The following is a 23,789-nucleotide window of genomic DNA, read 5'->3' as shown; positions in this document are numbered from 1 at the left end:
CTGCCCAGGCCAAATCTCTTTACAAAAAAAAAAAAAAAAAAAAAATAATAATAATGGGCCAAAGGTTTGTTTGGTTTTCATCCCTCTTCAAGCTTCTTCAAGTCATCAGGATGATCCGGATCACTGTTTTGGTTGCGCCATTCCAGCCAGGAAGGCCATTATTCTCAGACCTTCAGCCTATGCAGAGCCAATTAACACAAGTACCACCTCAAGCAGATCTGTTGGCGTTGCAGGGGCAGATTTGCCATCTAAGCCCCCCCACTGCCCTGTGTTTATGGGTCTGGCCTCCATCTCCCAGCAGCTACATGACTGTCAAGGAAATGATGGTAGACATCCATCACCTTGAGCAAACTGCCCTGAGCTTCTTCTTTGCCACACGTCCTTTCTACTATTTCAGTTGGGCCAGTGAATGATGTTTCAGTAAGTATTCCTTAATGTGGCAGTAAATGAAAGGGGGTTTTAGCAATCCGTGTCTATATAACCCACAATCAGCCTTTACAGAGGTTTTATTCCCTAGTTTTAGTCTGGAAAAACAGGGGTTACCCTCTTCTAAACAGCATCTGTCAACTGTCACAGCTGGTTGATGTCATTTGCCATGCTTATGCAGAGCAGGGACTTCCACTTCCAACAGGGAAAAGAGCCCATTAAATTAGACAGTAGCTTATTTCATGCTCCCGTGGGGCACATTTGTACTTCAGCATTATGGTCTTTAACATGTAACTTTGCCAAGTTTTATAGAGCTGATGTGACCTTTCTGACATCAGTTGGTACTGCTGTTCTCATGTCTGTGGCCGAGCAAGGTTCGGTCAAGTATCTTCTCTGGGCCTTACTGTTCCCCCATTGAATATTGAATATTGAAGCACTGAATGATCCCATTTGGATTGTTTTGACAATATGATTGACGTAAAATCATAATCATAAATTGGGAACACAGCTATAGATCTGTGAGACTGAAAGACGATGACCAAATCTTTTGTACACAATCGCATTTTATTTGCTTTTTGCAGTAAATACATGCTTCTGGTAATAGTAGGATCCATAATTAAGAGTCTTTGTGGGTCAGCTTCTGGTGACCTGCACTAGCCGTTTGCTACTGAACACAGTTTTGATGTTAAGTTGATTAAGACGATGAGAGGTGATTAGTCACTTAGTCACAGTTAAATATGAATTCTGTTTGTTAAAATGTTTCCATCATGACCCAGCAAAAGAAGAAATAAGTCAATGGCAGGAAACACAACCTCTGTAGATTAAAGAGTTAACTGTTAAACTAAGTCTATCCTTTCATCAATGGAAGCTGACATAGGAGCAAGAATGGATGTCCATGCTTTCTTGAAAACCAGATGAATGGAATGAAATGCCCCAGTCCATACGCAGGCCATGTGATAGAAACACAGGTGTGACTCCCAATTTCCTTAAAACTCCCAGATTAAGGCTGCAACGAAGGTCCTCAGGTGCCAACACTGTTTGTGCCAATCGTATGAAAAGACAACCATGGTGTAATGGTGAGTGAGTCATGTCATACTTTTGTTTTTATTCAGTCTTACCCACAATGCCTTGCTGCCCTTTACATTCATGAAACCACCATGTGTGAATAATCCACTGCTGAAAAGATAGTGCCCAACCAATGCACCATTCCTTCCTGCTTTAGTCATTTTTGTTAAAAGAAACACATTGACCACATTGTTGTAGATAACCACTGACGCTGTTTAACCCCATTTTAAAATGCAAGTTTAGTAGGACCCAAAGAGTTTGGCACAGAGAGAGTAGGAAAATAAAACAGATCAACACATTTTTGGTATTTTTATGTAATTTGATGACAATGAAAAATAATATAATATCATCAGACTTAGACTTGATAAGACATTTGGAAGATAGTGATGTGTCACTTTTAATGCCACCTTAATATCGAGTGGCCTGTTTTAAAGTTTTCAGATATCTGATATACACGAAGGGGGAGGGGGGGGGGGGGGGAGTTCAGGAGAATTTTCTATTTACTTTTGAAAAAGTCAAGATCATACATCAAAGCGAAGAGTTGCCGAAGTGTGGGAAGATTTTCTCTGTTTACTGTCTACTCGGCTCTGCAGGCAAGGTGTATGTGGGATGATGTGACCCTTGGCCTACACACTCAAGGTTCATGAATGAGTAAAATTCAGCTGAAGACAAGACAACCACATTTGTTAAATTAGGACTGTCAGCAAACTGCCTTCATGTTACAAATAACAGAACCATGTTTAATAAGCCAGTTGAAAATAACATAAAATAAAATCAGGTTTGTCAGTGGGACTCCAGAGGCTCAGTGCTGCTATCCACTGATGTTCAGGGATCTGCTGGACAGTGATTGGAGTAGGATGTAAGCCACTTGACAGAGCAGTCCCTGAAAACACACACAGTTAGTGACAGACAAACACACAAACACCTATACAGACTGACTGCTTCTTTTCTTCTTTTCTTTGGCACACATAGACAGCTACTGAATTCCTAAATCTGAAATGAAATGAAAACTAATTTTCATCTTTTCCTCCTCAGTGGTTTCACCATCTTAACCATTTCTTCTTTACTTTCTTATTGCCCCCCCCCCCCCCCTCGTTAATTTACTTTCCCATCTCTTAGTATTCCTCTCAACTTCACAACACTTGAATCATGAGTGTGTTTGAGGGCAGAGAGGTCAGCTTACAAGATGATTGTTATGAGGATGTTAGTACCTGTGATACTTCTGTCCCTTCCTCCTTTGGTATTCTGTTTCGTCCACTGTCCACACAGCCCCCTTTCCTCCCTCCACTCGTACAAAACACTTGTGTAGGCTGAGATTGTGACGAACAGCATTCTGGGTAGAAGAGGAGAGTTCTGTTGTCAGTATAAATCATATTCTCTTCTACAACATTTTGGATCTCATAAGCACTCTTCTACATTTTGATCATGCTACTTTTAATGTCTGTAGGTACTGTGGGTAGCTTTCTAGCTAACTATCTGTTTAGCAAGTGTACAACCTTATTTTTACTCCCTCTTCAGGTTTCTCTAAGTCAACAACGAGCACTGCACGGGATCCTTAACTCACACGGAGTAATGCATACTACATCGTGAGAGTAACTATGTAAGCCAAGTAGTACTAACCTTCCAGGTGGCGGTGTTGTGTCTGAAGTAGAAGAACATAGTGGTAAACCAGTTGTAAATCTCATTCAGAGTGCGCTGTTTGTCTGGAGATTCCAGGATAGACTGCACACACGTAAACACACAGAAAAATTATGAGTTAAAAGAGCCTGAAAAGGTCATTGTTCCTCAACTACAAAATAGTTTTCACAAATAAGGAAACATATGGAATGTTGCATCCTCTAAATTAAACTCACCCATCTTATCAAGTAGGCGTATGTGTACGGAGGCCTGATGCTGTTGTATTTGTAAAATTCAATGCTGGGCACCAAATCTGTAGAACAATAATATAAGTATAATATATAATATAATAATAAGTCATCAAAAACTGGGGACTGGGTTTGTGGGGTTAACAGTGGAGCCTCTGCAACAGTGTGATGAATGAATGTGATGAATAACAGATGACATTCTCCAGTATAAAGGTGCGAATGACTGGCCATCTTTAACAACAAAATGACAGAGATGCCAATTTTCCATTTGATCAGTTTGTGTTTGAAATTTTTTTCAGTTTTCAGCCATGCCTAATTTCAGTGCACATTCTCATATGAGGATTATCTTAATTTCATGAATGTGATAAGATTTAAAATTCTTATGAAAAAGTTATCCAACTAATTTTGTTATAACAAAAACGAAAAAAAAAAAAAAAATCTAAATGTTCACCTCTGTCCCTAATATATATATATATGTGTGTGTGTGTGTGTGTGTGTGTGTGTGTGTGTGTATTTCAAAAAGTTTTAATTTGGAGATTTAAATGTAATGCTTTTTCCCCATCAGACTGCCAGGACATTAATTATAAATATTAAGGGTACAGAGTAGATAAATTAGGAAAGAGTGAAGATTAAGATACATAGAGTCTCTCCATGCTTATCAGAGTGTACAGAATCATCTCATTGCAATGCTCTCTTGAAAACTGACACTCTCTTGAAACTCTCCAAGTTTTCAGCTGCAAAGTTCTAAAAATATTAGATCCTTCTTGTTTTGTTTTCAAGATATTGTTGTATAATAAAAATTATTTGCTCTCAGTTCTGTCTGCAAAGCAGCTCTCCGTTTTAGATTTAACTGCAACCATCCAATCTGATGTAGTATATAAATGAGCTCTCGTATCTCATTGTTGATAAAAGATTTCATGGTTACTAGATCACCATAGAGGATATAAAGTGATCAGTGTGTTTAATACAAGTCTGGTTTTGTGCTTGAGTCTGACGTGGAGCTGACTGTGCTGTAATTGGCTTGGTCATTGCAAACATTTTCATGTATATAATACAAACATATGTTAATGGTAGTGCACAGTGTAAAATAAACAATGGTTCACAAATTGCTAAAGTTTGAGCCTAAATTTTAACTATGTTCACATTTTCATTGACAAAAATACAGGAAAATAAAAAAAAATTTCCTTTGACTCAGATGCAGTTGACAAACGCTATCTAAGGCCTAATAGCAGACTGAGTGCACATTACTGTCAGCAGGTTCCCTCACACAGGGCTCACATGAAGTAACTCAAGTTGATTTTGCTGCTCTAATAATATTTCTTGCATTGACTCTGATAGATCTGTGTTACCTGTCAGAAGGCCGGCAGAAGCAGCAGTGTTGCAACCATGCTGGGACAACTCCTCCACATGTTTAATACACCATTGCTGCCCGTCTGGCTCCTGAGGCTGTGGCAGGAATAAAGGAAGGTTGTATGGCCACTTTGAAGCAGCCTTCTGAACACAATAAAAATTTGACCGTAAACACACCATTTCATTTGCTTTATTTACAGGGAAACAATGTAACTGTCCGTGACCATGAGGGATAAGCAAGTGAAAATGAAACAATTTAACTGATTCAATTCCTCTGAAAATCATCCAAGCTATGCTAAATCAAACAAATTAAGTCAACAGAACAAGTGAGAGAATGAGACGTACCAGATCCACGTGTTTATGTTCAGACAGCTGCTGGTGCAATTGCATTGCAATGAGTTTCTGTTTCTCCAGGATAAGCTGAAAATAGAGATTTTAATGATAATATTGGGGGCCAAGTGACATAGTTCATGTTAGAAGGAGGCCCAGTTGGAGAACCAGGATTTAGTTAAATGTAATAGGTGGTTCTGCAAGTGATGCAGTCTAAGGTGAAGCAGTGTGAGTTAGGAGCAGGTTCAGATAAAGTTATCTGTGCTGGGAGCTGTGCTGGGAGCTGTGAGGATACAGTGATTTCATCAGTGTTAGGAGGCAATTCACGTGATGCAGTCAGTGTTGGGCAGAGTTTCAGGTTGATGAAAAATTGGCATTGTTTTAAATTTTCCTTGTGTGCATGTAGCAGCATCTGCTATTGGTAATAATTTAAGGTTAAGGTTAAAGTTCAATGACCATGTGATAGTATGAGACAGAATGAACTGCTACTAATTATTTAAAATTGGATGACCCATAAAAACCCGGACTAATACAGTACAGGCCAAAAGTTTGGACACACCTTCTGATTCAAATGAATAGGAAAGTGTGTCCAAACTTTTGGCCTGTACTGTACACACAACATTTTCAGACCCAAAACAACCCTGCATTAAAGAAACTGCACTGGCAGGGAGGTTTACTCCCTGCAAGCTTTGAACTGCAAAAATGAAAAACACTCAGAAGTCATACTAGTGTGAGTAATATGATCCAGGTCTCTCTAATTCCCACCTGATTCTCCATGTACTGAACAATGTCCTGCTGGATCCGCAACTGATCAATGCTTCCATCACCATGACTGTGTTCAGAGTGGAGATGCCTAAAGGACAAAATAGCAGAAAATCATACTGGTGCCACAGGGTCCAGTGCTGGATACAGGACAAAACCTCAGCCCTTGATGGTCAAGCACTCATGCCATTTGTCATCGCTCACTCTGCTTCCACCTGCTCATCGGACAGAGGTATCCTCGAATCAAATCAAATTTATCTTCATAGCACCAAATCATAACAAATTTACGTCAAGGCACTTTGCATACAGCAGGTCCACACCAAACTCTTTATAGAGTTACCAAACAGACTTAACATATTCCTCCATGAGCAAACACTTGGCGAAGGTTGCAAGGCAAAACTTCCTTTAAGAGGCAGAAACCTCAGGCAGAACCAGGGTCGGGGGGGTTGCCTTCTGATCCAACCACTGGGTTGGGAGAAGGAGAGGCAGAGAGAGAAAGAGGGCAGAGGCAGAGTGAGGGAGGAAGAGAAGAGAAGCAAGCAGAGAAGAATAGAGTGAGAGCAGGAGGAGAGAAACTTTAATAAGAATGCATGGAAAACACAGAAATGTAGAGAGGGATTAAGGCATGGCAGCAGTCTATGTACATAAGTAAATATTAGCAGTAAAAAAGTAAAAAAAATTCTTTTTAGCAAAGGACGTGACTAATAGTGTTTAATGAATACTAATGGTATATATATACTATTGCAGCAGCAGGTACTGAGCAGGAACATGGAGCAGAGATGATTCAGCACCTGTAGGACGGGGACAGGAAGAGAGAGGAGGGACAAAACACAGACTGCAGGAAGAGACAAAGTTAGCGACATTTAGCGGTGTTATATACATACATGGGGCGAGAAAGAGTGAGAGAGAGTGGGGGTGGTTATGCTCACTGCATCCACAAGCAGTCCAGGTCTACAGTAGCATAACCAAAGCGCATTTAAACCTTAATTCTAACTTCATAATGGCAGGCTTTGTCATGGAGGCAGGTTTTAAACCTAATGCTGAATTTGTGAGAGAGTCTGCCCCCTTGGATTGATACTGGGAGTTGGATCCAAGGAAGTCCTGTTTTATTGCAAATTGTAACTGTTGCATCTGGACCGTCTGCCATAAAAACCAGATCAGTGTAGCTATAGTAATGCTTCAGTCTACACGAATACCTGAGACCACAAAAGATGATGAACATGACTTTGATTGTTAGCCTGATATTTTTTTTAAATGTTGTATTTTATTGTGATATTTAAGTACAATTCTAAACTACAAAGTCAACATACCTAAATACTTTTAATCACCACCTGGACTGAGTACTGTTCTAATTTTATGGAAATATTACAACTTGAAGTTGTTCCTTTGCAAAGGTATTGTTTATTATTGCACAATATGTTTGATCTCAAGGCAGGAGTAGTTCACTAATAAATTCTATAGATTGATGATGACCTATTCAGTGAATTTTCAGCTAGCAACTTACGTTGAGAAGCTGGGAAGATCTCCAGACACTGCGTCACAGCTAGGCCTGCGACAGATGCCGCTCAAAAACAGAGCACGGGTTCCCTCAGGGATGCTGGAGAGAAGAAAGACATCTGTGATGTAACCTACAAGTCTTTCAAACTTTTCTAAATTTTGGTACACACTGTATTGACTGCAGAGATAGCGCAGAGCAGTTAAGAGGTGTATCATTAATCATCAACTTTAAAGAACTAGCTATTTTAATTTGGAAAAGAAACAGATATCAGCTTTGCACAGGGTCTATTAATAGTAATAAAAACACAGGGAAATAAGCAATGTTAATAATGGCATATGCCTCACCAAACAGGTCTACCTCATCCAACAGGTGTATCTCAGCTAAACGAGCAAACTATATGCTCCATTTTAGGCCTGTGAATGAGATTACAGATGGAAAAAAAATAAGCAGGACCCATATCACCTGTCCTGGAGGGTTACTGGAGCCCCACTCTGGGAGGAAGCCTGGGGAAGGGTTATGATGACAAGTGCCTGATGGCCATCACCCATTGGTGCCTGCTAGGTCACACTTAAAAGGACCGCATAGTTTCGTCCTATCGCAGGTTGAGAAGTGTTGGCTAGATATAGTTGGGCTCACCTCACTGCACATTTCTGGCACTGGCTAGGAAACCAACCTTCTTGAGACGGACTGCACTACCTCTTAAGAAGGAAGCTGCACTGGGTGAGAAGTGGAGGGCAGGAGTGGTCTTACTTGTAGCTCCCCAGCTTTTTGCCAGTGTGTTGAGTTTGTCCCGGTGAATGAGAGGTCACATCCCTGTCGCGGATCAGCAGCAGGTCCAGACTGTGGTTGGCACTTATGTGTTAAACACCAACAGAAGCACCCTGTTGGTGTTTAACACATAAGTGCAACAAATTCATTGCTCACATGAACAATGACAGCATGACCTGGAAGGGTGTGATTGGAAGGAACAGCCTGCCCCAGTCTGAACCTGAGTGGTGTTCAGTTGTAGGACTTCTGTGCTCATCGCAAATTGTCTATAACTAAAAGCATATTTTAAGATCAGGGTGTACATCGATGCACCATAGGTTACAGGCCATAAATCTACTTTCTAGTCATGTCAGCTGATCTGTGGCTGTATGTTCTGGATACTTGGGTGAAGAGAGGAGCTTAACTATCAACTGATTACCGCCTGGTGTTGAGTTGGATCAGGTGGCTGGGGAGAGTGCCAGACAGACCCAAAATACCCACACTAATAGTGAGGCAGATAGACTCAGGTCGTTTAGGTCTTTAACTCCTACCTCCGACAGAGCTTCAACCCTGTCTTGGGTTGGTGGGGGACATAGAACGTGAGTGGCCCACATGCTGTGCTGCCAGGCAGTTATTCAGAGCTGTGATCACAAGACTGTTGGTGCTTGTTGTGGTGGTTACCATCAAACATGCTGGTGGACACCATCAGGTTGAATGAGTCCAATGGTTATATTTGGGGACTCCAGAGGCAGCTGACAGCCAGGTTTGGGTGAAAAAATAACTGGGCAATGGAAAGAATACTTTGGTGATCTTTGATTCCACCAACATGTATTCTGAAGAGAAAACAGCGCTGGGTGCCTCCGAGGTGGACCCACTCATCACTGGAGCCGATGTCAATGCAACATCCTCCTCCTTGGAAAAGTGTACGACAGAGTGCCAGAGAGGCTAGTATGTCCGTTAGTTGAACCTCAGAACCTCAGATTCAGGGGGAACCACATCAGCTCTATACCCTCACAAGTATCCTGGAAGGCGCGGTGGAGTTTGCCTGACCAGTCTACTTGTGTTTTCTGGATCTGGATAAAGCTTACAGCAATGTCCCCAAAGGTATCCTGTGAGGCTCTCCTGGAGTATGGGGTGGATGCCCTGTTGCTACAGACCATTTAATCTTTGTATTGTCTGAGCCAGAGTGTCACCGGTTATGTTTATACATTTTATGGTCAGAATTTGTAGGCGCTGCCTACTGGCAGAGAGGGTCAGCTTGGCAGCCTTAGGATCCCATCACTGCTGCTTGCAGAAGATATGGTCCTACTGGCTTCATCAGGCCACAAAATCGACCAAGTGTGAAGGAGCTGGTATAAGAATCAGCACCTCTAAGACTCAGGCCATGGTCCTCAGATGGAAAAAAAGTTGAGTGCCCAGTCCAGGCCAGGAGAGAGTGGCCGCACCAAGTGGAGGTGTTTGAATATCTTGCGTTCTCTCTCTGTCTAGGTTAATTGGTGTCCCTAAATTTCCAATACATCTGTGTGAATGGTTGCATATCTCTATATGTCAGCCCTGATAGACTGGCAACCTGTTCAGGATTAACTGTGCCCAAATGTAATGAAATGGACTGCCATATCAGGCAGCTAACTTTAGCTAAACTATAACTTAATTCTAAAGTTTAGTCCTATCTACAGCAATCCAATATAAAAAAAGAAGATATTGACCATTAGTACACTATTAAACAATATTGACTTTTGAATCTAGCTACAGTATCTAAATTCTCTTGAGGACTAATGGAGATAATGATGGAGTGAGGTAAATAAGTCTGAAATTGTATTACATGGTTTTTTCCGAGAATAAATATGAGAAAAATAAATTAAGACTCACAATTGCAAAGTGTTGGAGAGTAAGGAAGTAAATTTAATTAAGGACTTTACTTAAGTATGGTTTATGAGGATCTGTACTTTACTTGAGTGATTTATTTTTTGGAAACTTTGTATCCTTTTTCTATGCCATTTCTATGAAGTACTCGTTACATTTGTGTTAAAGATGCCATAAACATTTTCATGTGCATCTCTTGTGCTCAAATGGTTTCGCTGTAGCTGTCTCTTGTTTGTTTGGACAGGAGTGGTTTTCAATGAACAAGACAACTTCAGTGTTTGTTCTTTTGCCAGTTTAAGTGTTTTCTATAGGATTTTCCTCTTATTCAATAATTTTCAGTTCAAGTCAATTCATTCACTGCATTATTTTATAGTTAGATTCTTTGAAAGTACTGCCTTCTTGGTATAGTAGTGAGGATACCCGTTTGGTATTTGGGAGACTGGGGTTCAATTCCCCAACAAGGAACCCCAGCCACAATGCGCCTACTAGTGGTACTCTTGTGCCAGTATCCTAGATAAATAGGAGCATTGCGTCAGGTAGAGCATCCGACATAAAACTGCAGCCAAATCAATCATGCAAGTAACAGGAAGCTGGCTTACTGTGATGACATCAAGAGGGGAAAGCCAAAAGAAGAAACAAATAAATCTTTGAATATACTGTTTCACGCAACATTGTATTGCAATGAAAAGTACTTTGAATACTTGAGTATTTCTATAGCAAGTACTTTTACTCAAGTCATAGTTTAGCTTCACTACTTTCACTTTTGATGAAGTAACATTTGACCAGGAGGATCTTCACTTTGATTCGAGTACTGGAGCTGTGTACTTTGTCTACCGCAATTACAGATAAGAAGGACAGAAGAAAAATGTTGTCAATACCCTGCCAACTTTGTAATTTAACATCACTGTAAACGCAATGTGACAGTCACCCATCATGAAGACTGGCCTTGATGGAGCTCTGCTTTGGACCAGCTCGGATGAAAGGGTACAAGTCAAGGCTCTTCATGAGAGAGGAGCTCATCTGAGGTGAAGAAGATTGGGAACAATGGCCTGCATCCACATCTTTCTTGCAACTGGAGTCTGTTCCACTATTTTCTGGACAAACTAGAGAAAAAAAGCATTTAGTGTAGTTTGGAAATACATGCAACAAAATAGGCTGCCCCTGCTGATGCTCTGCGGTTTCTCATAAACATGTAAACAGTAATCTTAAAAACCCAGTCAGTTTATTTATTCAAGTGATACCATCAAGTACCAATGAGAGAATGTTTGGTTCTAAAAAGCTTTCAAAACATTAAGGCCTTGCCTTTCAGTGCAAAAGATACTAAATTAAACATTGTTATAAAGGTCAGTACATATCAATATATGTGCAGTGCTGATATTCTGGTACCATACCTTGGGGTTTGGAAGCTGTCAGGGAAACTTGTCGCAGCACTGATGGTCTCTGTTGTCTCTGCTTTATGGTTTCCATACTTTACTAATACTGGGGAAAAAAAACACCTTGTTCATTACAGTTTCTGGATGGTATGTAAAATTTCCAGAAAGATGGTTTCGCGTGCGCACACACACACACACACACACACACACACACATATTATGTGCATCCCATCCATTCACTTAGTCACATCACCTTTGTCATCATAATGTCATTCAGCCTAGATAAGCTCGGTCAGATGATATCAAAGATGGGGAAGGTGATCAGAAGTGAAGGGATTGAACTACCAGGAGGCAGCATAACAGATGTTGAGGACAGCTTCTAGTACTTTGGGATGCTCCACCTACAGACCTACATCCTTAATGGAAGCAGGTCTGTTGTAGGTGATTTTCTGGGCCATTTTCTCCACCCACTGCAGCAAAGCAGTTCCCCTTCCCAGTTGTGGGTGGCTGTAATTTTGCTATTTTGTGTTACCTAAATGGAAAAAGTGATGATGATGATGATGATTATTTTCTGAGAGAAGTGTAAGGGTACCAATATTTTTAGCCTTGACTGTATATATTGCACAATTGAAGCTAACCAAGGCTAACGTACATCCACCAGCTATGTTTTAACCCCATAAAGTGGGGCAGATTTGAAACGTTTGGGTTATAAGAAGCTATTTAAAATTTTTTTTAGTAGAGCTGATATAGCCAAATGTATGCAAGACTTGGTTTATATCGCTATTAGGTTAAATGATGAACCATAAACCAGCCAATGGCTGGTAGCCGGGAGATGGCGCCTCTCATCTTACTACCTGTATTCACTTCTCACGTCTTAAAGGCTAATTTTTTCTGTTTGGCAGCTTATACAAACGTAGGTCTGTTAGTAGTGCATCCTACCACACAGCAGCTTTTGGGCATTTGTTTCAGCGAAATTCAGCGATTCCTCGAGGCAGAGGAAATTCCTCAATAATTTTTTGTCATCGAGGTACTCAAATTATTCGAGGAATCGTTTCACCCCTATTGCAGAGTCATATGAAATAAAAGTCTGATCCAGAAGCAAAGCATGGGATGTTGAAGGGCTGATGTAGTTGTAGAGTGTAATAGAGGACCCCATAATGAAAGGGAGTCACGTCTAGTCTGGTGGACTGTAACAAATCAACAAGCGTCCAGTGGAGCAGCATTGAGCAGTCTGCTGGAGCAACAGGATAACTGAGCAGCAAAGATTGTGATGAAGTAAAATTTAGTGTGATGGAGCAACATCAAGTCTGATAGAACAGCATAAAGTGTGTTGAAGCAGCAGTATGATGGATCAACACTAAGTTTGATGGAGGAGTGTCTGATGGAGAAGTGTGTGGGATGGAAAAATATGTAGTCAGGTGGAGTGTGATTGAGCAACAGAATATAATGGAGCAGCAGATATTATAATGTGTTGTGTAAATGTGTAAATAATGTGCAAATATTTTGTAAATAATGTGATTGCAAGAGCAAGACAGTACACAGTAGAGAGCAGCAAAGCGTAATGGAGCAAGATATAGTCTGAAGAAGACCGATTGAGCAGGAGATTGCATGGTGGAGCAATCGCTGGTAATGCGTTTGTAGGACTAGCTGAGAGCAACTGAACTTTCAATTCCAAGTCATTTTTCAAACCACAATTTGACAAATTCAAAATAAGAAAATCCCTGTAGTTCTACCGTGGTAATTTCTGGGGTTTTTTAATAGAATTAATTGAAAAAAATAAATAAATCAGGTATTCATGTTTTGCTTTAAATAAATGTTTTTACATAATCGGACTATGCCCAGGGAAAAGTTGAACACTTCTACCTACACCTCCAACCCAGGAGAATATGTCATGTCTCTCTGTGTGTAGGAAGTGGTACAGTTTGTTCCAGCATGGCTATGTTATGTCATTTGTTGTGTACCTGACTTCCTGAGACAATTGTTGTTTGATTTTGTCACACTGTGGTTGAGCTTGGTGCGATCCACATCTCACACCTTCATTGACTTACATCTCAAAATATCTCACCTTAACTTAGAGGGCAGCACATTTATATAAGTTGCTTTTTGTCAATTTGCTATGCCTTTGATTGGTAGGACAATGAGGAGAGTGGATATAGGATAGAGTGACGAGGAACATACTGCCATGAGAATAAGATAATCATATGTGACCATGAAGTAGTTAAGGCGTGGCCATGAGATAATTATTGTCATTTCCATGCAGAAACTCTTGTAGGGAGTGGGTTATTGCTTTTGCCAACAAACATTAACAATTTTGAAATCATTTCATTTTTATTTTCATCACAGAATGAATTGCAATGAGCTAGCCCACCCAAGCCACTTGCAATTAGACATGGAGTCAGTCAAATAGTACTGAATTTCACCAGAGGGGCTCCATGGCTCTGTAGTCATGACAAGTATGAAACGGTCAAGATTCAAACATTTGTGCCCCCTAGCCACTTAACAGTTGGGTCACCTGCGTGAGCAGGATGAGCTGCTATTTCCAATTGAACAGAGATCATCCTCAGTCTCTACTCTTTAAGTCCAAACACCAGGCTGTGGATTGAGAACTAAAATGTAAAATTGCAGAAGGAAGACTAGATGAAGAATGACAAGAGTAATGCTACAGTGTGTTCATCCTCATCAGGTCTGTCTGTATCTGGTTCACAACACTGCTGCTGGTCCTCAGTAAGACCAGGGAAAATTAATCACATCAGTCAAGTTCTCACATTTTCACTGTTTCCTGTTTTTCAAAGGCAGTCTCACTGTTGCTGTCATGTCATTTTATTCCTGTTACCCATTTGATTCATATTCAACTTACTTTATCTTTCTGTAATTTTTTTTAGAAGGTACATTCATGTTCTTACCGTTTAGATTATTATGAATGTTCTGTTTATGTGTTTTTTATTACCTTGTTATTAATTGCTTTTCAAATACTAATACTTACAAATTTTTGTAAATTCATGCAGTGATCACTCTTTTGAATGTAGATTTTTCACAGGTTTTTTTGTGGAAATGTCACTTAACAGCTAATTTAGTATCTATAATTAAAATAATCCATTTAAATCAAAGTATACATTCATGTCAGATTGTTCAGACTTACAGTCACGATAGATAGATAGATAGATAGATAGATAGATAGATAAATAGATCGACAGATAATAGTTAGTTTATTCTCAGTTGAGTAATTCAAGTTTCAGACTCTATTCTATTTTATGTGGAATGTTCTACTTCACATGTAACCTGGGGTTTTTGCTTTCTCATTAAATAAGTGCTCTTGACTTTCTGCTGTTCTGCAGCATCAACACAATCTCCTGCATGGAGCTGAAGCTGGAGGCTGTCAACTTCCACAGCAGATAATGCACTTATAACATAACATCTGAGCTGTGTGGTTATCTGACAATAACACACCCCAAACGTGACGGCTTTCCTGTACCAGGAGAGGCTGTGGTTGTTCACAGCAGGTGCACTGACATATGTACATAACCACACATACACAAAGACAAACACCCACTACTTTTGTCAGCATGGTAAAATGTGTCACATGTAACTGGGACTAGTGTCAAAGATGAGTGAATGGTATTTCCAGATCAGATTATATCTTTCCCGGAGAGGAACATATTTTATTTGGTTACTCTATCATCTGTCAAGTGATCACACAATTTGTTGAGAACTCCATACTACATGCATTTAAAACTCAGTAGTCCTTTACAAACAAAAACTAGTCAACTTCATTCTTTCGTCATATTCCAATCTACAAATATCCATGGTGGAGCATGGAGGAGAACATTGGCTGCCTGCAGGCTTGCTCACAGCTGTGTGTCACAAGTGTCTGCTTCAAGAACCAAGTGTGAATAAGTTTCATTCATGGCCAGTTCCCATGACACAAAGCTGTTTATTTATTCATCGTGTAAATAATGCTTTCAGTATACAACTCTGCTTGTGATTTTAATAATATATAAAGATGAATACTGCCAACCTCTTCTCAGAAGAGCCTCCATCTTTCAACTGCACTGTTAATGTGTACTATATACTACTTTATTGCTGATTTTGGTTATGATGATTAATTTGGTTACTAATCATAATTCCTCATCAATGGCAATCCATTTGGACAGAATCAATATTGCCTGTAACCATAAAGTTAAAGGGATAACTTAAATTGATTATAGTATTTATGATTTACGATATTGACCATATCGTATCATGTGATCTACGGCAGCTAGGAGGAAATATCTTAATGATCATTTGTATTTAGTCTACTCACACAGCTAATGAATTTTGCCTGGCAAAGTAACGCAATTTCCTACCAATGGGTTATCACAATGACTTCAGTAAATCAGTCCCTATAAAAAGGAAAGACAAAGTCATGATCGACTGCTTTGATTGACATTGGGAGGAACCGGGTCACAGCTGTTCAGACTCCGGCAGAGGGAGGAATTGGAGACCTGCCTTCTACCTTAGTTCAGTCACTAGTTTCTCATTAGTCTGCTCATCGATAGAAACATGAGGGTCTGTCTGTAAACTTGTATGCCTCTTAAAAAAGTTTCTAACTAGTGGCTAAATTAGACTAGGCGCCTTACCAACTTTTTAAAAAGATATGCTTTTGCTGAAGAGGTCAGAACAGGGTAAATGTCGTGCTGATGTTGAAGTAATGTGCCCCTATTGTAATTCATTTAAACATTACCATTTTTCTAGGGCTATCAGCGTTTTTGTATGTTTGTTTGTTTTCTTTCACATCAATCCTCCCTTCCTTAACTTGTGATCTAGGTGTCAGCAGCTTCCTGCTTACTAATGATGCATATAATCTTTGAGGATTTCCACAATGATGAGCTTGTGAATGGCTAATTTTACTCTGAGAAATTTCAAAAAGACTCACTTGACATGTCGGAAGTAATTTGCATTTTTATTAAATTGGAATTAAAATATCTTGGAATTTATATTTAAGGGAAACTATATCTTTATATATACATTTTTGAAGTAGACATTGTATTACTTCAGGCTCAGCGCACTTTTTTTGATTAGAAATAAATCTGAAAGTTTATAAATTAATTTGAGTCCCAGTCAATGAACATCAGTGATGGGGCAGCCTTAAAAGAAGATGTGTTGCTCTTTTCAGTAACAGGTATTCTGACTAATTACTGTTTCCATGGTTAACCCTAACCATTATAAACAATTATATGGGGCACATCACTGTAATTGAGCTGATGAAACCATGTCATCATGGAGAGTTTGTTTTCTTTCTTTTGGGGGGGACAACCGCTTGATAAGTGATGATAAATGGCTAAACTAAATCAAAGTTCATCGTTTGGCAAATCAAAGGCAGAGATGGGTGGGCGTTCATGCAAACCACAGACCCACACACACAAACACATATAAATATGATCTGGGTTTTGTTTTTTTGTTTTTTTTCTGTTGTTGGTGGGTTTTTTTTTTTTTAAGACTTTTTTTCTGGCTTTATTAGATGGGAAACCTGGGGAGGAACAATGACTCAAAATAATCAAGCACAAATAAAATTAAATTTAAATCAGATGTCTGCTGATCTCTTACAACCACGTTTTGGTAATAATGGTTGCAAAGACACTTTTGCAGCAGCTGTTTTCCCAAATGCAAAGGCCCTAAAATATATAATATTGAATTTTTACTTAACTAAATCAAGTGTTGAATTTAAAGTTTCATTAAATAGAAAAATTCTGGTAAATAACTTTCACACAAAATACTCACTTTCCCTGGTAACTAGTTATTTTGATAGCGCTGTAATCGAATAACTTACTTTTTGAGAGAAATAACTGGTAACTATAACTAATAATGTTACCAGAAGTAAGTTGCCCAAAACTGGTGACAACTACATCACGCTGTAAATATGGATTTAAAAAATGTTGAAATGCAAAATAATATGATGTTGAATATGTGATAAAAAAATTATTAATGGTGATAAACCATTGAAATTTTGCAATTAATAGTTATTGTTGGACAGCCCTACTTTTAACTTTTTAATTATTTACTGTGAGTGGATCTAGGTTTCCAATCAATCGTTCATTGGTGAACCTTATCCTGCTAGACAAAATGTATATTTTTGTTTGTCACAGAGCTTATATTTGGGAGAAACAAATTATTGACTTTTTGTCAAGAGAAAAAGGGAAATGATACTCTAAAATGGTTGGTGGTTTTGGCATTCTATAACTCCAACTCCTACAAGACTCTACAAGAAAATAAATGTTGAGAACAGCTACAAGTACTTTGAAAGGAAGTCAGCCACAGTCAAAAACCTGCACAGGACCTGTACCTTTACCAGAGCCTGTAAAAAGTCACTAGATGGGAAGAACAACACAGCTGTGCATGAAAGGTTCCATAACAAGTCCAACACACCAAGACTGTACATAGAGCATGAGCAAGGAGGCCAAGGACCAGTGAGTGTCAGAGTGTACGACTCGGGATAAAATAATACAGATCCATCAGTTCTGGAAGAGGCCCCAAGGAGAAACCCAGTGAGAAAGAGAAGGAAGCACAGTGGAAGGAAAAACTCCTGCACAACATGTACTGCTGACAGACTCCTACCAGGAGTTGGAAAGGCTGGAGTCAAAGAGAGCAGAGGCAATAATCATGGCAGCATAGGAACAGGCCCTGAATACAAACTCAATATAGGTATCAATAGTTGCACAGTCTTCACCTGGGTTCAACCAAATATGGTAGAGAACACCTTGAAGCAATCCATCACATAGTAGCAGGGTGTAAAATGCTAGCAGGCAGGACGCACATGAAAGATGAGTGGTAGATAGAGCATCCAGCAATTGCAGGACCCTCTAGCTCTGAGGCCTCTGCTAGGAGACCCAAACTTGAAGGAAGCAACACAAGACCACCCAGAGGGGCATGTGGGGGATTTTATATACTATATTTTTGAGAAAATTAAGAGATGATCTTATCAATTTAAGAAAATGCATTCTTTACCTTCTGTCCAATTCAAACTTTGTTGTATTAAGGACTGTCCTAGTCTGAAACCACCCCCTAAAATACATTTACAAGATTACAGTATAGGCTCTCTGGCTTTGTCTCATTCAATATTTATCCATCAGATGTATGCATCTGAGCCACAGACTGCATAGAGAATTGTTTCCTGTTTGGATTTAGTAATCGGCAACACTACAGTGTGGAAAGTTACCGATGCCTCATAATACTACTACTACCATTTGTGGGTTTATTATCTATGTATTCCCAGATCTGACATCACACTGATACTCTGAAATCAAATTGTAGCTGCCTCTTCACTCAGCATTCTACTCTAATATAACCTGATGAGGTGTCAAGGGTGAATTATTCAAACAGAAAGATCCACTGTCAGACGTCCTTTTTTTGAAAGCAGATCTCATAACAAACACACACACACATTATCAAGAGTGTTATGTATAGTAGCATTTGGTGGTGTATTATGGTATGATTTAATGTGTTGTTGTGTCATCTGGGAGTGTAGCATGCTACTGTATGTTTTAGCATTGTAGTGTGTGTTGCTTTGTCATGACATTATAGCCACTGACAAGTGAAGTGAATGTCCTGAATGTTTGTGTGTTGGATATATATTAGGCAGCAAGTGAACATTTTATCTTATAAGTTGATGTTAGAAGCAGGAAAATGGACAAGCATAAAGATTTGAGCGAATTTGACAAGGACAAAATTGTGATGGTTAGACAACTGTCTCAGGGCACAGGGCGTGAAGGTTGGCCCATATGGTCCAATCCAATAGAAGAGCTACTGTCACTCAAGTTCCTGAACTGAAGGTTATTGCTTGTTCTCATAAAAAGGTGTCAGAACACACAATGCAGTGTGCTTTGTCAATGCAGACCCTGGTCCACTGCCAATTGCCTGCATTGGCCACATAAGCATTAGAACTGGAGCAACGAAACAAGTTGGGCTGGTCTGATGAATCACAGTTTTCCTTTTACATCCTGTCAGAGAATGCACCCACAAAAGCCACTCACTTGGGCAAGACATGGCCCCAGGATACACCATAGGAAAAATAACAAGGTTGGAGGGGCAGTGTGGTACTATGTTGTGCTGGGAACCTTGTGTCTTGCCATATGTGGACCTGCACAATATTAGATAGTTGGTCATAATTTCATGGCTGATTGCTGTATATTGTCGTAAATTTCACCATGGTGGTATTGCAGGGTGTTATAGTATAGTTGTCAGATTGTTTGTGCATTGTGGTGTATCACAGTATTGTTTTGTGTGTCAGTGTGTCTGTTGAAGTTTGTTCTAATATTGCATTAAGAATAAGGTCAGTGACTGTGTAGGGTTGTTCTGTACAACACAGAAAAAGTTTCCAACACAATTTTGCCCAATTTCAGTTTTGTTTCCTATGACAGCAAATTGTAGATGCCCAACAACTCTCAGTATCACACACACCCAACCAGAAAATATTTTCACATGCGTGAAATGCATGTGAGAGCCACCAAATTACACCACAATACAGAATGCTCCCACCAGATATTCATTCATTTACTTATTTATCCTTTTCAAGGTTGTGGGGTTGCTGGAGCCAATCCTAGCTCACACTGGGTGAAGGCAGGGTCACTCTGGACAGGTCATCAGTCCATCACAGGGCCAACACACAGAGACAGACAGAGACAAATAACCACTCACACTCACACTCAGACCTATGGACAATTTAGAGTCACCAATTTACCCAAATATGATGTCTTTGGACGATGGGAGGAAACCCACAGAAACACAGGGAGAACATACAAACTCCACAGGCCTCAGGCCTGGGAACTGAACCCGTGATAGTCTTGTTGTGGGGCACTATGTTAACCACTATGCCACTTTGCTGTCCTCCCACATTTGCACAATTTTATTAAAAAGTCCCCACATGTCACTGCTGCTACCACTTATGGCGGCTAGTTAATAAAGAGCGCTGGGGCATAGATGTAGATGCCTCATTGTCTTGTCTGATCATATGTCAGCGTCTCCATCATACGGTAGTGGCATTCTGTAAAGCTCCTTCTGTAAAATGCCTCAGTCTTATGCTGCTGTACAAACCACTGCACAGTTCAAACCAGATGAGTTACTTTTCACAGTTAAGGCGGAACAATTATTTCTAGTTGTATTCGGCTGTATAACATCATGTTGAAGGCTTAATTAGCTAATGTGAATATTGTTATAAATTGTTAGTTGATTAGTGGATGTTTCTTACACAGTTTTCCCATAGTTAATAAGTTGAGATCACTCAGTTATCAGTAATCAGCCCAAATATTCTAGAGCAGGCTTCAGTATTAATTTACCTCTTTTTCTTTTTACCTAGGTGGATGAGTTCCATGGATGCAAAGCCTTTTTTTGGCAACCAATTTGTTGCGGTTTTATGTTTTGTTTTGTTTTTTTATCGTATAACTTTACAGTTGTCTTTCATGTTGACACTCACAGGGTAGCACAACTGTAACTCACTTCTGTTGCTAGTTAGTTGACTTTTGGTTTCAGGAAATGGACTTAAAATCGAACCATGGAAATCAATGTAAATTCACTAATTATTTACAAAAGCGCTATTTCACAGGCCATTTGTGGAAAAAAGACAAAAAAATAAAAAGCAACTGACAAATTCAGCAGCAGGTGAATGATGGAGGATGAGCCCAAACCCTAAAGCTGACTCCTTTTGTTAGGACAAAGTTAGACAAAGTAGGATGTCCAGAAAGTAATTCCTTACATGCTTTCCATATTTGTTATTTCAACATGTGGCCAGTGAAATGAGAATGACAAGAACCTAAAACAACTTACAACGCAACAACGTAAACTACAGGAAGGTAGCTACAGCCATCACGACAATCGCATGAAGTGTTTTGGGCAGACTAAGCATTGCTGAAGCATTAATGATAAAGAAGACTACAGTACAAGATTGGTATTGGAAGGCATACCAAAGAAGTGAGCAAAAAGGTATAAAACAATGTTATGGTTAGATACAGGAGAGGGAATAATCCTGATCTTAAATAACACAAACAGTCTGTTAAATTTGTTACTTACAAAACATAGTGTGTTTGGACTGATGTTTTCCTTTATAGCCCCACTTCCTGATTTCTGCTGAGGAAATGGTTGCAGTTCTCACAGAACCTTCTTGTCTTCCAAACATCGCAGACAAGCTCAAAATAACCATAAGATTCTAGAAATATCAACTATCCACATTTGAACTGTCCATATCAACATATTCCATATTGTATTGCTTAGCGGGACACATGAGTCATCTTTTTAAATATAGCTGTGAGGTGTGTATGTGCGTGTGTGTGTGTGTGTATGCGCATCTATATCTCCGCTCTTTCACAATGGAAACTGTGCTTAATCTGACATTTCCCTTCACTGTAGAGCAACAAGAACCTCGTTGGCAGTTTAACATAGATTTTTTGTTAATGAAGTGAAACTCACAAAAATTCATTGTGATGAGCTGAAATAACCAAACTGCTGACATTTCACCAACCGCCTCCATTACTGCTTTCATGTATACATGTTGTTTGGGTGTGTGTGATATATACAGCATATCTTTGACTAAAGACAATGTCACATACATTTTTAAATGTAATTTTAATATTTATAAAATGGCAGTTTTTTAATGTGCAATGATTTGTTGTAAGTATACAAAGGAAATAACAAGGTTTAACAAGACTGGAATTCAAATAAAATGTGGAGAGCTTTAATGAGAAAAGAATATAAAATAATATAATTGTTTGCTAGAATACAATTAAACAGGCATAATCCAGCATATCCAGATCCATGTGTTGTCACATTTTCCATTGCTTCCTAATATTTATGGCTTGGAAGTCCTGAAGTAAAACATGTCTTCCTGCCAATACTCTGCACCAGAGCTTGTTTTAGGTATGATACATAATTATGTAGTAATCCTTAACAACTAAAGCTCAAAGGTAGGTTGGAAAAGACACCCATATATATATATATATATATCTCAGGTTCTCATCATAAGTCTCATTTATCATGTCTTTGAGACAAGTGGGACTTGGTCCTTTCAGTCAGAGGATAAGACATTAAGTTCCTCAGTAGAATATTGTGTTCTTGTAAGAGCACAGAAAATTTCTTGTTTCCGCCATTGAAGATTTTAATTTTATTGCTTTTCATATTTAATGATTTTGGGGCCCCCTGCTCCCCCACCCCATTTTTTTGTAATGTCTCTGACACCACACTTAAAAATCCCTAGACTTCATTTATGTATTGTAAAATATATTGCACAGAATTGGTTGAATTATCAGAGTTTGCTTTGAGAGATGAGTATGTCTGGAACAAAGCCAGAAAGAGGAATAAATAAGCTTTTCAGTGATCAGCTGAACAACCGTTATTAAATATGACTGCAACCCTTTTCTGCTCAATGTTTTACATTATTGGACATTCATTGATTTTCCAGATGAAGAAAACTTTTTTGGCTCACTTCACTGCCCTGAGCATGTAGATCCATCTTTATGATTTAAACTAAATAAAAAAGTGTTACCATGTATATCATTCTTGGAATCTATCATAAAACACACAAATATAGTTTCAGATTAAAAAAAATCATCATCAAAGAGATGAGTTCATTCACCCGACAATCCTTTGCTCTCTCATCTACTCTTAAAGTTGTTGTGTGTCTTGTGAACATAGTTCACATAAAATTGGATCATATGTCCACTTCACACAGATAATCTCCACAGACAGTGTGATGCAAACCCAGACTGAGCTTTAGGCTTTTCCATGTGATTTGAGCTGATCTCTGTCATAATCCCAGGTAGAGGATTCAAACTTCTGATGTTAAACAGTGAGACTGGTTCTTACCGTGTCACCTGCGTACAAAGCCTGCTGTTTGCCTCTGCCTTCCTTCTCTAGCGTTCTTCAACGGAGATATTCTGAAATCATTGAGGGGAGTTATTCCACAGGAAATATGGTTTTTGAGAGTAAGTCTGACAGACATCAGAGTCTGAAGAAGGCTGCAAGATTCTGCTTATTTTGGTTGGAAGCTCAAAGAAAAGCGAACAGAGCTGCTGTGCTTCATAGTAAAATCTAGAAGACAACTTTAGAATTTTTGATTTAGATTTATTTGTAGATCAGTTCAAATTTATTTATCTAAAATAGCTTGTTTTGGTCCAGAAATATAGTAATATTGGAGTAAAGGTGTATGCTCACCTGACAGCAGTCTCAGAGGAAGAGAACATCAGAGCTGTGAGAAATCCACTCAGAATTTATATGCAGCAGGAGAAAGTGAAGCTGACAACATGGCTCTGATAACCTTAAAAAAATAGGTCTGTTGGAAAGTACAGAGGAAAAACAGCTAATGTGTATCTCCAATAGGTCTAAAAAGAAGTTATTTCTTTGCTCTGCTTCCCAGAAAAATGGCCTGTGTATGTGACATGGATGTTAAAATATATATTTGATAAATATAAGATTAGGTTACCACAACTCTTCTCTTCCTTTCAGTCTTGTGTTCACATGAATTGAGTCAGATTATGCAGTATGCAGTGC

General features: G+C 39.2%; 1 protein-coding gene across 4 annotated transcripts; it reads right to left on the bottom strand.

Moving 5' to 3' along the window:
• Positions 1-981: 981 nt before the first annotated feature.
• Positions 982-23,511, bottom strand: foxp3b (forkhead box P3b). Of its 4 annotated transcripts, none has more exons than XM_029506131.1 (12): positions 23,454-23,511; positions 23,106-23,176; positions 11,298-11,385; positions 10,835-11,009; positions 7,303-7,395; positions 5,802-5,889; positions 5,052-5,126; positions 4,706-4,850; positions 3,345-3,421; positions 3,112-3,213; positions 2,703-2,824; positions 982-2,374 (listed from the first exon to the last, which is right to left on the bottom strand). In XM_029506131.1, the coding sequence occupies exons 3-12, from the start codon at positions 11,371-11,373 to the stop codon at positions 2,317-2,319; spliced, it is 1,011 nt and encodes a 336-aa protein (XP_029361991.1). In that variant the 5' UTR covers positions 11,374-11,385; positions 23,106-23,176; positions 23,454-23,511; the 3' UTR covers positions 982-2,316. The 4 variants fall into 4 exon arrangements, with proteins under 4 accessions (XP_029361991.1, XP_029361993.1, XP_029361994.1 ...); XM_029506133.1 differs by having other exon boundaries at positions 4,706-4,847; XM_029506134.1 differs by having other exon boundaries at positions 4,706-4,802.
• Between the last annotated feature and the right edge of the window lie 278 nt (positions 23,512-23,789).

The sequence above is a fragment of the Echeneis naucrates genome, chromosome 7, assembly GCF_900963305.1.
Source record: "Echeneis naucrates chromosome 7, fEcheNa1.1, whole genome shotgun sequence".
In the NCBI taxonomy this organism is placed as follows: domain Eukaryota; kingdom Metazoa; phylum Chordata; class Actinopteri; order Carangiformes; family Echeneidae; genus Echeneis; species Echeneis naucrates.
The sequence above is the reverse complement of the archived record's forward strand: the minus strand, read 5'-3'. Positions and strand labels throughout refer to the sequence as shown.